The sequence below is a fragment of the Monomorium pharaonis genome, chromosome 2 (assembly GCF_013373865.1).
Source record: "Monomorium pharaonis isolate MP-MQ-018 chromosome 2, ASM1337386v2, whole genome shotgun sequence".
NCBI classification, from domain to species: Eukaryota; Metazoa; Arthropoda; class Insecta; order Hymenoptera; family Formicidae; genus Monomorium; species Monomorium pharaonis.
In genome coordinates, this window is record NC_050468.1 from 8,762,300 (window position 1) to 8,778,472 (window position 16,173).

At 34.5% G+C, this 16,173-nt stretch overlaps 2 protein-coding genes across 3 annotated transcripts; one reads left to right on the forward strand and one right to left on the reverse strand.

The window, feature by feature from the left end:
- Positions 1-6,390: 6,390 nt before the first annotated feature.
- Positions 6,391-10,448, forward strand: LOC105830464 (multiple coagulation factor deficiency protein 2 homolog). Of its 2 annotated transcripts, none has more exons than XM_012669788.3 (5): positions 6,391-6,552; positions 9,137-9,302; positions 9,808-9,894; positions 9,968-10,086; positions 10,192-10,448. In XM_012669788.3, exons 2-5 carry the CDS (start codon positions 9,145-9,147, stop codon positions 10,323-10,325), a joined length of 498 nt encoding a protein of 165 aa, XP_012525242.1. In that variant the 5' UTR covers positions 6,391-6,552; positions 9,137-9,144; the 3' UTR covers positions 10,326-10,448. The 2 variants fall into 2 exon arrangements, with proteins under 2 accessions (XP_012525242.1, XP_036139269.1); XM_036283376.1 differs by lacking the exon at positions 6,391-6,552 and adding an exon at positions 7,116-8,979.
- A 286-nt stretch (positions 10,449-10,734) lies between these two features.
- LOC105830462 (ribosomal oxygenase 1) lies at positions 10,735-15,305 on the reverse strand. Its single transcript, XM_036283377.1, has 7 exons — positions 15,031-15,305; positions 13,425-13,592; positions 12,966-13,323; positions 12,608-12,885; positions 11,347-12,070; positions 11,066-11,252; positions 10,735-10,982 (listed from the first exon to the last, which is right to left on the reverse strand). The coding sequence occupies exons 1-7, from the start codon at positions 15,095-15,097 to the stop codon at positions 10,920-10,922; spliced, it is 1,845 nt and encodes a 614-aa protein (XP_036139270.1). The 5' UTR covers positions 15,098-15,305; the 3' UTR covers positions 10,735-10,919.
- Positions 15,306-16,173: the final 868 nt, after the last annotated feature.

The window sequence follows — 16,173 nt, forward strand, 5'->3', positions numbered from 1 at the left end:
TAGTTGCTAGAACGTGAAAGAAACATTTTGCAATCTTGCTTATTACGTTCGAGTGTCCCACATAATTATTTTGATGGTCTAACGATATTATTTTTAGATTTGAATCCAACCAAATTTCTAAACAGTTCAGCAAAAACGGTTCTTTCCATATAAGTGAATAAATTCGAGATGTTCGTGTAGACAGTGTGAACCAAGTCTTGCTACTTTTTCAGTTTAATCTGAAAATCGTTATGGTTTAATCGCAAAGCAACGTGGAAGAGTACAGCTCGACGGCAGAGTTGCTCGTTACTGAAAATACGTGTATATCGAAACATTATGTGCGGAAAATGCACACAAGTGCCAATGTGCACGCGGCCTTACGCGGACAAGCGAGAGATCGAACGGGATGGGGCAATGGCGCGTGAAAAGCTCCAGATAACACAGCGATATTTCGAGCGGCATATCGGCAAAGCTCAAAGAGTTAATCGTATGTCCGCGAGGCAGAGGACAGAACGGGGGAGGAAAAAAAAAGAGCGCCGCGAGCCGGCCGCGCGTGTATTTTCGATAATTATTCGACAGTCGATTTGCGTGCGGATGGACTGCGCATTGCGGGGGAGGGTGGGAGAGGGATGAACGGGAGGAGGTTGAACGAGAGCGGGTTGCCGGGGGGTTGTCGAGAAAGAGAGAGAGAGAGAGAGAGAGAGCGAGAGAAAGAGCGAGAGCGAGAAAGGGAGGCGGAGGACCGGGGAAGTAGACGCGATTGTGGGGTCGCGGGGGTGGTTTCCGAGAGTCGCGTTCAACCATCCGGAAGCTATGAATATATTATTTGACGGGCAGTTTCGGTAGACTCCGATCGGATGGAGCATCGATCATGGCTGGCGCATCCCTTTGGGCCATTTTCATGCGTCAGAATGCGACACGCCTGTGATCGAGCGATTGCCGCGAAAATAAAAAAAGGGGTAAGCGAGAGGGGGGGCAAGGGAGAGAGAGAGAGAGGGGGGAAAAAGAGAGACGCGCATTGCGAGAGCAAACAACGCGCGCGGCCGCTATAATCAGCGCGATATTTTTCTCGGGCGAGTACGCACGAAAAAGAATCGTCGAACGGCGCGATGTTAAAAATAAATTAGACGTCGTGCTCGACGACGGCCCGATTCCCGGCCGTTCCTTCGGGAGGTAAGACAGTCAACAGGTAAGCGGAGCACGAAGCACGCAAATGCACATCTGCCAAAACCGATACACGAGATAAGATAATCGAGGAGGAGTGACCCTTCTATCACGATTTTTCGTACACTGAAAGAAAAGTATTTGATATTTATGATATAATTGAATGTTAAAATAATTATGATTAAGAATTTTATTTTTATAGCTGTTAATGCAAGTTTCTAGAACAAAACTATACTTTTTGGAAAATAATAAAGTGTGGTGTAATTTAATTATCCTTGAAATTTAAAGAAATCCGTCGATAGAAATCGATAGAAATTGATCGGAATATCTATGATTGATCCTTAAAGATTAAAATGTGGTCATGCAATCTTTTTTTGTCAGTGTATATGTCATTATTCCTAACACTACAGCAGTAATAAAAATAGAACCATAATTATTTTAACATTCAATTCACAATTAACAAAAACTATTCAGTTAATGTATTTTTTTATTTTAGTTTTTGTATTCGACTATCACGAGTAATTAATCTGTGAGTCAATTTTAAAAATCTTTTTTGATGATTCAATTATAGATCAATCGGAGACCAGTTTCATGACTCGTACATCTTAACGTTTGTCGAAATCCACGAAAACTCATAAACAATTTGTTAATCAAATGAACGAGCATCATGCCGCTCGCAATTACTAGAAGAAAGGCTACATCTATATCTGTTCTAATTAAATAGTTTGAAACTGCAGTTATTAGCCAAACTTAAACAACCTCGACCAATGAATTTTCACAAAGACAGATTGCTACTCGGAGACAGGATGAGGACAATAAGTAGTTAAAATTACACAACGGAATATCCTTTCGGCGGAATGTCCTGCCTTCTGTAAAACGCTAAAGCTTGGATTTAAACACCACGAAATATAACATTCTTGTTTTGTAAGTGGCGTACAAATTCTTGAAATGATCGTAGACAATCTGTGTGTCAAATAAATATGTATATAATTTATGAAAATAATTTTATATCCAATTTAATAATTCTAATTTTTAAAAGTGTTAAGAATGCAGCGATAAGATTATCATAGAAATTATTATGCATATACATTTGCAAAACAATCTGTCAGATAAAAACAAAATTACTGAATATATATTTAATTTGAAAGTAATTTTATATCCAATATGTTTCATCCGAAAAATGTCAGGAGTGCCGCGAAGATCGTCGAGGAAATTATCATTTCCCGATGTTATTACATCTACCATTACAAATAATAACGCAGTAATAGAAGCTTCGACTAGAAATCAATTTCCACGCGAGGAGAGGTAAATTTATTTAAAGTTACTTCACCACTGAAAATTTTATTAACTTGATCCAACATTCCGGGAATCGCGCGATTGAAACGCATCCGTGGGCGGTAAGCTGTTCGTGGAGAAATCGCGGTGGGTGGTCCTTTCTTCGCAGTAATCGAGTAGAAAATCCAATCGCGATCTGACTTTCGCATGGCTAGTTTCGCTCATTGTTATTGATTCGATTTTCAAAAGATAGCCTCCAAGAGATGAGAGAAAGAAAGGAGTGCTTTTTCCAATCGATCTCTTCTCTCCGCGCCTCGCGTCGCAGCTGTCGATTTTAGCTTCGATCGGCCGCACACCGATTCACCTGCGGTTCGAACAGTCAATTCTCTCCCCGATATCCATGTTCCCCGCGCGCGTCATAACTGAAAGTTATACGTATCCAAATTTCCCATCATTTTTTTTACAAGATACTTTTAACACCAGGTAAAGCTGTTTACATGAATTCGTAATAAACCTGTAATGAAACTGTAAAACGTACAGAAGTAATTCGGTAGAAAAATTTGAATTTAATTTTAGTTTAATTAAATATATCTCGTCGGAAATACAATGTAATCCGTAATCGTAGCAGGCTGACTAATTAATTAACACTCGACGCGGAATTATTAAAATAGATTTTTTTCATCATAGTCGCGGGATGAAAGTGGTATCCAGAACGGTACCGGAATTAATCATGATTACGAAGCGTCATGCCGCACGGTGATACGAGATGCACCCCTGAAAAATTCGGGACCGTGACGCGGGAGCGAGGGGGTGGAGAAAGGGGGTGGGGGCAAACGCAGGATTGGAAGATGCAGTCCGACGTAACCTTTGACGTCGGATCGCGTTGCGTTATAGTCGGCGAGCAGCGCTTTGAAGTCGCGTGTATTTTAATGCAACGGCGAACTGTGCATATCGAGAGACTGCTGAATTAATCGCAGGGCACTCCGCGCGGGACGAGGGCGGGAAGGGAGACAGGAAAAGGGGATGGCACGGGGAAAACCGGCGGGCGGGAAAGGAAAGGGGAGGAAGCAGAAGGGGGGGGAGGAGGGAACGAGACGGCCCAGCTTTTCTGGGGCACGTGCCCATGGGTATCGGTATTTCGGGGTGCGTTAATACCTCACTATCCAGACGGATAGAGAGAGAACAGAGCGAAACATCCACTCCTGCACATTGTTTGCGGCTTGGAATCAATAAAAGCATAGCTTTAGGCTACGATGGTCGTCATGGCAACCGGAGACCCATCCGTGCACTATCCCACTCGCTCTCTGCTTCTCTCTCTCTCTCTCTCTCTCTCTCTCTCTCTCTCTCTCTCTCTCTCTCTCTCTCTCTCTCTCTCTCTCTCTCTCCCCCCCTGCTCTTTCCGTGTCTCTCTGTCTTTCTTCATCTTCCTCTCTCTTTCTCTCTCGTCCTTTTCCCTTTTCCCCGTCGTTTCTACACCACTCTCGCGTCTCTCTCAAACCTCCACAGTTTATCTCCATCCCTCTTCGATCCTCAAACACGCACACCCTCTGTTCTTCTTTCGCCTTCTCTTTTTCCCTTTCTCCCTCGCACCTTTTGGAACGTCACATCTGTGCGGCGTTCTCTTTTTCTTTCTCTTCCTTTCTCGTTTCTCTTTTTTTCTTCTCTCTCTCTCTCTCTCTCTCTCTCTCTCTCTCTCTCTCTCTCTCTCTCTCTCTCTCTCTTTCCCTCCCTCTCTCTACCCCCTTGCTAGCTTCTAAAAAATTCTAGTTTGGTCAACTCAAATTTGTAACTGCGATAAAGCACCCTTAAACTCGTCTCGCAATCTAGTTATGATTCGGAATAGAGCAATTCAGAGAAACGGATCTCTGATGAACCAATGCCTGATGTTTTCTTCGAAAGAATAAGTAAAATGTATAAAATAAAACTGTAACTATAGAGATGTGCATAATGAGCGTCTACTCTCAGAAAAAGTCGGTCATAAACTAATTTCTTTTTTCGAATCTCTATCGCAAGTCTCATTGGCGCACAAGAAAAAATTAGTATCAAATTAAACTAATATAATCTTTTATAACCATCATTGTTTTATAATCAAGAATGCAATTTTTGCTTCTATGTAATTTAATTTTCCTTAAAGAATTTAATAATCTTAAATTTCAACAAAATATTATATTTTTATTTTAATATTATAATATTTATAACAGTTGTCTAAAAAGAGCATATATATATACAATTATTTTTATAATAAAATAGTATAAAAAGTTCTAATTGATTCTTGATTTGAAGATTCTAATTAAATTGTATTTTTTCTATCTTATTTTTTTCTTAACTTATGAAAATTATTGTTAAATGATAAAAATATATATATTTTTAAACTATACAGAACTTCTTTGTGTTAGTTTATGTTTGTTTGACGTTATATAATCTTATTTTGATATTTAACGTTTTGAAAATAAGAATATTCTCAAATCAAGAATGTTCTTTTTTTCGGTACAAAAAAATAGTTTATTTCTATTGCATCCAATGGTTTTAAATTTTAAAAATCTGTCATTATTTGTTAATAAAATGCAACGGCAGATCAACTGAAATCGAGCTAAAAGCTGTGTCGCGATTTCTGGCGGTACAACGCGACATTGTTGTTACCTTTTATTCACATAAAATGTGCGTTTATACAGCAAGCAAATAACGACAATGTTAATAAATATTGTCATTATTTATGCCGTTATATAAACGTGGATAAACGCAACGGGAAACTTTAATATCCCAAAAATGTATATTTACCTGCACCGTATAAAAACAGTTGCGTAATAATGCATAACAAAAGACCGAGTTTCCGCACGTGGAGCTTTTTCAATTCTTGTCGTGCGGAATAAAGGGGACCGAACCGCACGTAATAGCAGAAATATTATCGTCAGTACTACCGTGATTTTGTCTAAATTTGTGTAAATGTAATATTACAACTCTCCGTAAGTAGTTATTGGCTGTATCCACATGAAAGAGACCGCGAAAAAATCTCTCGGAGAATTCTCTAATTTTTTTCAGACATTCTCGTTCAAATTTCCAGGCAAAATTAAAGCGCTTTTCTATGCAAATTTAAGACAGATTTAGTCACTGCGTGAGCTTCGCCGCGTTCCCTGCTTACAATCTCATGCGGAAAAGAAAATTGAGGATCACTCAGGTGACGAATAATAGATTCTGAAAAGGTGGATGGAAATGGAATATTTCTATAAAATTGGCCTTTCTCTCTTTTTATATTTCTCGTTAAATTTCTATAAATAAAATTTTTTAAGGAGTGTAACAAAAGAGAAAAATTGCGCTAAGTATGCATATGTAAAAATGTTGAACAAAGGAGAGAAATATATCTATCTAAAGTAATATATCTTTAATAAAAAGTATTTTACATTTTTAAAAACATTCCACATATATTTTTAATATTATATTTATTTTCTTATTTATTTATTTAAAAATAATTGTTTTAATTAAAAAATTATATCTAAAACATATTTTTAATTAGCTGAACCTAACCTTCTCACAAAGATATTTTAAAAATAAATGTTTACTAAGGAGGAGTTTATTTGCTAATTTGATCGAACCCTCCCGCTTTCTGTCGAAAAATAATACAACATCATCGAAGGGACGAATCTCAACAGAAACTCTCCGAGTTCCGGTAAAATTCCTTAATAATTTCTCCGGCTACTCTACAAAGAGAAAAACTAGATAAGTTCCAGAAGAATTCCAAGCTTCCCAGATCCTTTCCAGGCGGTGGACGCCCAGAGCGAGCCGAACGGAGTAATCCGCGCGCTTATTCCGCGTGGCAAAAGAAGCGAGGTGATCGGATTAGCCGACTTTTCGCAGGGATTTGGACGAAAACCAAACGAGAGCGCCCGCTCAAAGAGAGCGGGCCGCGCGTTCGGAGCAACTCGTTCAGCACGCAAACTCGGCACGGAAAAACGTCGATAAGCGTCGCGCGCGCTTCTCCCGCCGATCAAGTCGAGAGCGACCGGGATCCCGTGGAATCAGCGCACGGGATCGAGAGAGAGTGTGGAGGGTGGATCGTGCACTCGATCTTCGCGGGCGGGGTCGGATCCATCGCCGACCGGGTCGATCGACGCACCACCGCGAGACGTCCAAGACAAGGTAAAGATAAATAGCGCCGGGCGCGTAGCCGCCACCTCTGGCTCTACGGAATTTCGGGGATGCAACGCGACTACCCCAGGAGAGGAGCCCAGGTTATAGACCACTGACCTGGAGCTCCATCTATCCGGAAAGCGGCGACTACCCTCCGCGAGGGGTTGTCCTCGGCCTTGCGAGACGCGAGATATATCCGCCGATAATCGCGGCCAGCGGACAACGTATAAGCTAGGGGAATCGCTGTCGAGAAACACGGAGATACCGGGTTTCGTGACAGCAATTTTGCGTATGATATTGCGGAGACATATGTCCGATCTCTCCCCAGTGACACTGATAAACTTACCGCGGACATAAATGTACATTTGGATAACAAATGCATATATGGCGTATAATGGAAGGCCTGGTACATTTCAAATCGTATCGTAGGGTCACTGCATCAGTCATCAAACGATCACTAACACACAAAAGACTATTTAAAAAAAGTATTAAAGTAATAAGATTATAAAATAATAAATTGCAAATTATTTGATATTTTTTAAATCTAATTGTTATATATATTTGATTAAAACATTATTTTTTACTTAAAAATGTAATTATATTATTTTTATTTATTGATTGACTGGTACAGTGACTTTATAGATAAAAATGCAACGTATTGAAACATGTTTAATGATATATAAATAAACATAATATAAATACAAATGAATATGTATTATAATGCAATTACATAATATCAATGTACTACATTTATATGTGTTATATAATAATATTAATTTTTTTTTTTTATTCTAAAACAAAGTTGTATCACACAAGCGAAATAGAGATTTCTTTGTATGATGATTGTCCTTACCAAAGTTCCCTCGAAAATTTACAGTGGTAAAATCCCACAACGTATTGACAAAAGACAGAAAATTTTAAGATAAAACATTTACTTAGTTTACTTCTCTTCCGCGATTGAACGAAAGGGCAGATAAGTAAAACAATCGTGCACAAAGGAGACGGAAAATACATTCGTATATTATGGTCTTATTAGCACCTGTACGCAATCTCGCTCGACATTCGACAGATTAACGTCAAATCCATAAGCTCGTCTCTCCGTGCATCCGCTACGCCCCGGGTAACGGGAGATCGTTGCCGATTCTGACAATCGGAGAGGAGAATGTCGAGTGAATGTTGCAGGTCCCCTGTAAGGCGACACAGGTACATATGGGCTCTCCCGTCGTGAATGGACCAAATGATATAAATTATTTATAGATTTCGACACCCAGAGAGAAGGAGAAAGAGGGACAGAAGCGGGCGCGGAGGGTGCGCGGAATTGGGGTGCGTCGGGACCCCCCGGGGGGTTCGTTCGCGCATCGAAAACCCCCGAGGGACTCCCCCGCTCTCCTCTTAGCATATGCATTCTCGCTTCGAGATCACCGTAAGCCTATATAAAATTGATTCCTAAGTACCTCGTATTCGTTTCGGCCTCGTGTGTCTTTTAACACTTACGTATTTGTCTCTTTCCACTCTCTGTGCTTTTTCTTTTTTCACAAATATGTCGTAAATGAAAACAGTTGTGATGAACATTGTCTTTAAAGAACCCTTAAAAAATTCTTTGAAATTTCAAGAAAGAAAAGGTTTCTTCCAATTTTTCCCTTGTCACATTTTTTGGTTCATATTTTTTTCTTAAAAAAAAAAAATACCACGTTTACTGGTTTTCCATATCAATGGTTTTAAAGTTTCTTTTATATTTAAGAACTTTAATAAATAGGTAATTCAATATTAAAATCCATTGTCATTATTACAGTCGTTTTTTCCATATTTTCCGAAAAAGAATGGGAAAGATTATTTTTCGGAAAATTAAAAAAACTCGAATTACGAATATCGCAACGAGGTTAAAATCCTCGATCATCTTCGGCAACGTAGCGAGTATGACACAAACTATGTTTTACTAATAAAAAAATTCTTTGTGTATAAAAGGCATGGATCTTGAATGATTATTAGCCATTCTCGAATAAACACAGAAATAAAAAAAGCGTCGCGCAGTCGAGACCGACTGGACTGTCTTGAGGAACGATTCAATAATCTCTCTGACTGTATTATACGTCGAACACTTTCGAGTTTTCGATCTTGTAACAAATCAGGCCGGGCCCACGATCTTGCAGCTCGCCCCCCTGGGGTCCAATCTAAATCAATGGGCTTGTGGGTAATCGCATAATAATTACCGTGGACCCCCTCTACCGCCCATCTGTCGCTGACCGACGGGGTGTTCGACCCTCGGAAGAGGCAGGCACTCCACACACGGCGACACACCCGATGAACATGTCCCAGCAGGTCCCATTGTCAATGGGCACCGTTCGGAATGTCGCGAAGAGTGGAGTCGCCCCTCGGCAGTCATCATTCTTTCTGTACCGCGTCACACGCCCGGTCGTGTACAAACCACCGCGAAATGTAATTCTCTAATATCTTACCTCAAACTTTAACTTAAATCCGTGCAAATTAAACCCATATATGTGAGACTCGCATCATACCTTTAGTTGTACAGACACATTTATTTAAAGTAACAAAGCTTAAATAGTAACATTATGTTATTCGTAATTTATTTCAGATAACAAAATGAGGACAATATTTTTAATCAGCTTTTGTCTCGGCCTAACAACCGGTCACTTTCGTGGACCACATCATCCAAGGAGCAGCGTGTCCCACCATCATTATGTACCCGAAAAAGACGCGATTAAATTGACGCAAGATGACGAGCTGCTTCACGATACAACGTGAGACACAATTAAATGATATAACTAGTTTTCTAAATAAACTTAGGTATTGTTTTATCATTTTTAATCCTCTGCTGTTTTATATATAATTATTAATACACGTTATTTTTTATGATACATCTGTACACATGATGGATCGTTCGTGTTTAGGTTTATTTTAGGTTTAGGTTTAGGTTTATTTTTTATTGCTTTTACAAATATAAAAAAAATTTTTAATGATTTTACATATACTTTGACATAATTGCTTTGCTTTTAGTTATAAAAAAAAACAAATGCACAGGATATAAATAATCTCATCGTGTGTACAGAGTTAATTCCTTCATATATTTATACGTATACAAAAAACAATTTGATAGATTAATAAAAGATCATGTTAACATGTATATAATTATCAATTATTGATATTTAAATATCAAAGTTAAATATAATATTTAAATATCGAAATGTTTTCAATTTAATATTTATATATGTGAATATAATCCGTGACTTTATCTCACGATTTTAGACATTTGAAGGAAGATATGGGTTCTATGGCCGATCAACTCGATTTTTCGAAAATGACCGAACAAGAAATAGAATTCCATTATTTTCAGTACGTTTAAAACAAAGATTGTCTCATTTGTTCACGTTTATTAAGCTTATTGCTAATATATTTTCAACTATAGGATTCACGATATCGACAATAATACGAAGTTAGACGGATTAGAAATTCTTCACGCTCTTCAACATACTTTGCATGAGCATGACGAAGATGTGTTACAATCGGATCAAGACTGGATTATAGGTACGTTTAAATTCCACATTAAAAAAACATTATATATTTACATTATGTCAACTTTTTCTCTAAGGTATGTAATAAAATTATACAATTCTGTTTTATTTTTAATAGAGCTTATAGATAAAGTACTGGAAGAGGACGACTTAAACAACGATGGATATCTAGAATATGTCGAGTATGTGTTAGGAAGACAAAGAGATCATGCCGCACAAAAGAAACGCAACAAGCTCAGAATTGGAACGTGAAAATTGTAGAATTTATAATCACATATTTGCATCACAGAGAATAATTTATAATTATGTGTCAATATTTTGTGTTGTTAAATTGGACTTAAAAGCAATGAAGAAACGTAAAAAAATGAAAAAAAATTCTGACAAAAATTATTTAAATATTAACAAAAAATATTGAAACAAAGAATTTAAAAAAAGACAGTGGTTCAATATAAATACAATTAAATAACTATATATATCATTTTTATTTCATAAAAAACAAAAAATTGTAAATTAATTCCTTATTTAATATATACATATATGTATATATATATATATATATATATATATATATATATGTGTATATATATATATATATATATATATATATATATATATATTAAGTTATTAGTAGTTTTCTTAATTATAATTAAGAATCACCGGGTACAAAGAGTTAAAATAAGATATATTGTAAAAGCTAATATGAATTATAAAATACAATATAACAGGAATCATTGTCGATATTATATTGATATTCAGTATTATGTCACAGAACTTGTACACAGTTTTCTATTTAATACTGCTTTATATAGTTCTTTTTCTTTTCTTTTCTTAAACAAGATTTGTGTATCAGCACAGCAGATTCTTCATTAAGATTAAACCTTTTTCCCAGAGATCTTTCACTATTTGAATCTATAATACATTCAAATGATATGTCAATCACAATATCATAATCAATATTTAATAAGATATCACGAACAATATGTACTTCATACCTTTGTATCGTCATCTTCAATTCGTAGTTCCTTTACAGATATAAAAGCAGGATAACATAGTACAATTTGCTTAATTCCAAGTACAAATTCTTCGTCAATTTCTAAAAATTGTGGCTCATATTCGTGATATTCTTTGGAATTTTCGGTAGAGTAATATATCTTATATATTCCATCTTCTTTTACTAATCTAATATAAAAATATAATTAGATGATATTATTATCCTACCTTAAACTCGTCATTTTTCAAAATTAGAATCAGAAATTAATTCGTCATAACTCACCTGATACAATGCGATCTTAACAATCGTATCTTTGTCTCAAGCGTTATCTCCACGCAGTTCTTGATAACCCCGTTATTGGTCATGATCTCGCCACCTTCCGCCACGGTACATTCCCGTTCATCTTCGAAGAGGAACGGTGGCAGAAAATCGTGAATGTGATTTTTGGCCATCAAATCGGCCGCGTTGTCAATATCAATATATTTTAGCATCAAAGTGATCAAATTCTTAATCTTATTTTTGAATATATATTTTTGATCATTCGCTTGATATGCAGTACCGACGTATTTTAAGTAATCGAGGGGTAATCCCTCCCGAAAACGAATATCGTTTTCAGTGGCTCGCTTCAAAGCTTGCGGAAGCGCTTTCTCAAGAAAGTCGCACCAACTGTTTTTCTGATACACGCTTATTGTAACATGCAAGCTATGAGTATCGAGAGTCATTCCTTGATGGATGGTTCCCCGTGGTAGATATAACAAATCACCAGCTTTGATAACTGTATCTAGTATAGGGTTCCCTATCTCTAATTGATTGAAATTTTTGGAGGAATACCTCGGCAAATATTCATTTTCATTCAGCGGTTTGTATAACCTCCATCTCTTCTGACCCTCGATTTGTAATATAAATGCTTCTACGTCATCGTAATGAGGCGCGAAACCTTGGCTATTAGGTGGCGTAAGATACAAATTGGCACCCACAAAGCAACCAAAGTATTCTTGGAGAGTAGCTGTAAAACGAAAGTATTTTACAAATTAAAAAGAAAGAAATAATTAAAAAATTATATAAAAGGGTCACACTGTACCAATCAATATAAACAGCTTAATATAATTTATTGAATACTATGGTATGTGACTAATACAAGAAATAAGTGTCAATTTTTTAAAATTCTTTTAATGCTTAGGACCATTATTAAATGTAACGATTAAATTAATTTCAAATATTATTTTTTGTTACAGTTTACGTTTCAAACTATATCGATACACAGTCTATAAAACTGAAAATAAATTTAATAATTGATATAAAATTATTATTAGCTCCAAAATCTGTTTTGACTAAGAATTGGCAATTCCTCTTATTTCTTGTATTAATATAATTACATTTTCATGTAAAAAATGATATTTTAATCAAATCTATAAGAAAATTAGATCTAAAAAATATCAATTTTTAATTTATTATTCTAAAGTCTTATATTTCAATATTTTTCTTAAACAGTTATTTAATAGTTCATTGATGCAGTGGCTCTATAATCAGTACAGTATCTTACCATTCAACGCATGTATTGCAGGTATAAATGTTTGAGGATTTAACATTCTGACAGAACATTTGTTTTGATAATAATCCCAAACAACACTCGCAACAGCGCGACCAGAAGAGTTGTGAGTCTCTCTCATTCCGTTAGAATAAGACGTTATGTCGATATTTTTACCAAATAGGAGATGATTCTTCCTCAATACGTCATCTATTACAGGAGTTGATACAATGCGCTTGTAATATTTGGGTATACCCCTTTTTACGTACGTTGGTATCTTTTCCCAATTGTGTCTGATAAAGAAAAATTGACATTAATACTAGAAAAATTTATATAATTATACTTATAATTATACTTATCAATTTTAACTTACTCGAAAAAGTGTTCTATATCTATAGGATACAATAGCCACTGAAGTATTTTTCGGCTAGTCGTAATTGGATTGCTATCATCACTATTTTTTTCATTTATCTCAATACTCGTATTACTTGAATCACTCTGATTCAAATCACTCTGATTCAAATCACTATGATTTGATTTTAAATTGTTTTTGTTACTTTCTGCTCTACTATTCTTCATAGCTAAGTTTGTCTGAGTAGTTTTTTTTTTAAGATTCTTCTTTCTCATTGCTTTTAATTTCAATTTTCTACGCATATTTCGGTTTTCATTTAATTTGTTTATTGGTTGTATGCTGTCATTGATATTTACTTTTGTTTTAGATTTTATCCTTTCTGTAACAAACATGCAATTAAAAGTTATTTTACTTATTTTACTGATTTTTTGATGACATACTAACTTTGTTTTTGTTCTTTGTAAAAATATTTAACTTTACCTTTTCTCTGCACCTGTTGGTTTGCACTTGTTTGCTTCACATTTTTCCTGTTCTTTTGATTCAAAACTTTTGATGATTTTTGTTTATTCTTCTTTCCATTTAATAACTGTGCTGTATTTTTCTCTTTTGCTGCATATACGGAGAAAGCTGATACTGCTTCCATATTTACTTAATATTTTTAATTAACATAAATATTAACATTAATACAATTAGATTAAACTTTGTAATTTTACAAGGTAAATGTTCCAGTGACTAGACATACATAATTTCTATGCTGATCAACAAAATCTTATCATTAGCAGATTGTCTTTAAAAAGATAGGTATATTTTTACTAATTTGGATGTGCTGGATCATGAATCTGGTTTTGAAAATACTAAATACTAAATTGACTGATTTTTGTAAATAAATGGGATCAAAAATACCATAAAATGTTTTTGATCATTTTTTAACATCTCTAAAAGACAGCAAAAGTTCCTAGAATATATCTTTTAGAAACTTTAAAAAATTGGCCAATTAGAAGGTTTCTGATTTTGTTGATTTTTCTACAGATGTTTAAAAATGATTTAAAATATGTTTTTACACTTTTAATCCCATTTTGTTTAAAAATTAGAGTCACTTTTCTATTTTCATACTATTTCTATTTTTCTACTGAAAAATTAAAAAACTTATAAAAATTAGTTGCCATTATCCAGATAAAAAACTCCTGTCTTACTGCTATATATTACATAAAGAAATTATTATTAAATCTTGATAAATAGAACTCTCAAAATAAAAGTTTTCAATCAATAAGGGTTGATTGTTCTAACTTCTTGGTAAACTTACCTATCAGGTAAATATATGTTTGTCTTTATTTATTTTAAGAAAAGAAATGAAGATAGACACATGCTTATTTGGTAGGTAAGTTTACCACGAAGTTGGAACAACCGGTCTTAAGTGATATTAGGCGATTTTTGGCGATCGTTTGATACATGTACCAAGGTTGATATTGGTAGGGGTGGAGCTTATCCTGGTACGATGTACCACTACCATGTACCATTATGAACGCTAAAACGGACTGGTTCTTTTCTCTTTTCTCATACCGCAGATTTGGAAAAAACTACCCTACTTTGTTGCAAGGTATAGCTGGTATCAACCAGAAATGTACCAAAATGGTTAGCCACGCCTTAATCAAAAAGTACCAAACACGCGAAAACGCTCTGGTACATATTGGTACATTTTGGTACATGTAACCAAACGATCGCCAAAAATCGCCTATTATGTTCATATATTATGTTCATATATTTAAAATTTAGAATCGTAATTATTTTTCTTGTAAATATTTTTATTACCTACGCAAAAAAATATTTTGATTAAAGAATCATGTTTCAATAATAATTAACACTCAAACATTCGATTACTGGAATAGTTTTATTTTTTTTAATTGTCAAAAGTTAACCAGCAATGTGATCACACGTGTTGTATAGGTTAGATTGTAATTAGATCTTTTACGAATAATATTATATGGTAAAAATTACGTGAAAAATTAATAAAGTATATAAAATCATCCAATCGCAAAATTTTTTTTATGAAAAATTTCGATATAATCTCATTGTTATACATACTAACCTTTTTTAATACATATAGGCGCGAAAAACCATACAGCCACATGCACATATGCAGTTACTTCTCTCATCCTACTGTGGTTCTCTGCTCATGCGCGAAGCGCGAATCAGTTGTATATTTGGCGTGAGGAACAGTGAAGAAGGGGGAAGACGTAGGGAACCTATATTTTCTTTGAAGAAAACTGCGTTCCGAAATTTACTATCACTGAAAATCTAGGCTGCGTTCAGAACATCGCGAGTGCCTCAATTTTGATGGATTCCATTGATACAGGCAATACTGCAACGTTAATAAAAATATAATAAAAATTATGTCCGTACCTCCCCTCTTTTATATTGAATTAAATTATAATCCTTTTTATATTATTTAATTATTAGGTCTAATAATCTTAAGCTAATTATAATTACGTCTTGCGTGTTTGCACTCTGTGCCAAAGAGTTCAAACCCATTCGACGATATATATTCGATTTTTATGACCACTTCGATCTCGAAAGGAAATGGCAAATCACCGAGACCATCGCAGACAGCGCAAAATATTTATAAAAAAGTTTTACAAAATATTTACAATACTTTTTATTTGAATACTTTATAAATATATATTAAAATATTTTTTATAAATACTTTTATGATCTTAATTTAATAGATTATAAAGATTTATCAGGAAAATATTTATAAAATGTGTATAAAATATCATTATATACAAATATTTACCTTTTACATATTATATTTTTATTTTTTACTGATCATACTTATCATAATTAATATGTTGAATAATTTTATAATTTTTTTCTTACACCCACAGAAAAGATTTCTGGATCTAATGCTATCTCTTTATAATCTATCATAAAATAGGATCGATATAACGTTAATCTTATTTATTATCAAAGAAGGAATATTTTATTCTTAAATAAACAGTTCTTAAATCTAGAATAAAATAATTTTTGATGCTATCTTATTAATTTTCTTAGAATGTTTGAGTAAATTTGTGACAATTTTATATTTTAGAAAGAATAGACTGATCTGAAGATAGAAATTTCTGATTTAATCTTAATCTTGTTTTATTTTTATACTACATAAGTTTTTATACTACATAAATTTTTATACTACAAAGTTGTAATAAGATTAAATTTATCAATAATATTTTTTATC

Coding starts and splice junctions, on each gene's coding strand:
- LOC105830464 (XM_012669788.3), top strand. CDS start 9,145: ATGAGGACAATATTTTTAATCAGCTTTTGTCTCGGCCTAACAACCGGT. Junction 9,303..9,807: donor GAGCTGCTTCACGATACAAC/GTGAGACACAAT, acceptor TCACGATTTTAG/ACATTTGAAGGAAGATATGG. Junction 9,895..9,967: donor ATAGAATTCCATTATTTTCA/GTACGTTTAAAA, acceptor TTTCAACTATAG/GATTCACGATATCGACAATA.
- LOC105830462 (XM_036283377.1), bottom strand. CDS start 15,097: ATGAGAGAAGTAACTGCATATGTGCATGTGGCTGTATGGTTTTTCGCG. Junction 13,324..13,424: donor CCAACAGGTGCAGAGAAAAG/GTAAAGTTAAAT, acceptor TGTTTGTTACAG/AAAGGATAAAATCTAAAACA. Junction 12,886..12,965: donor GATATAGAACACTTTTTCGA/GTAAGTTAAAAT, acceptor TTTCTTTATCAG/ACACAATTGGGAAAAGATAC.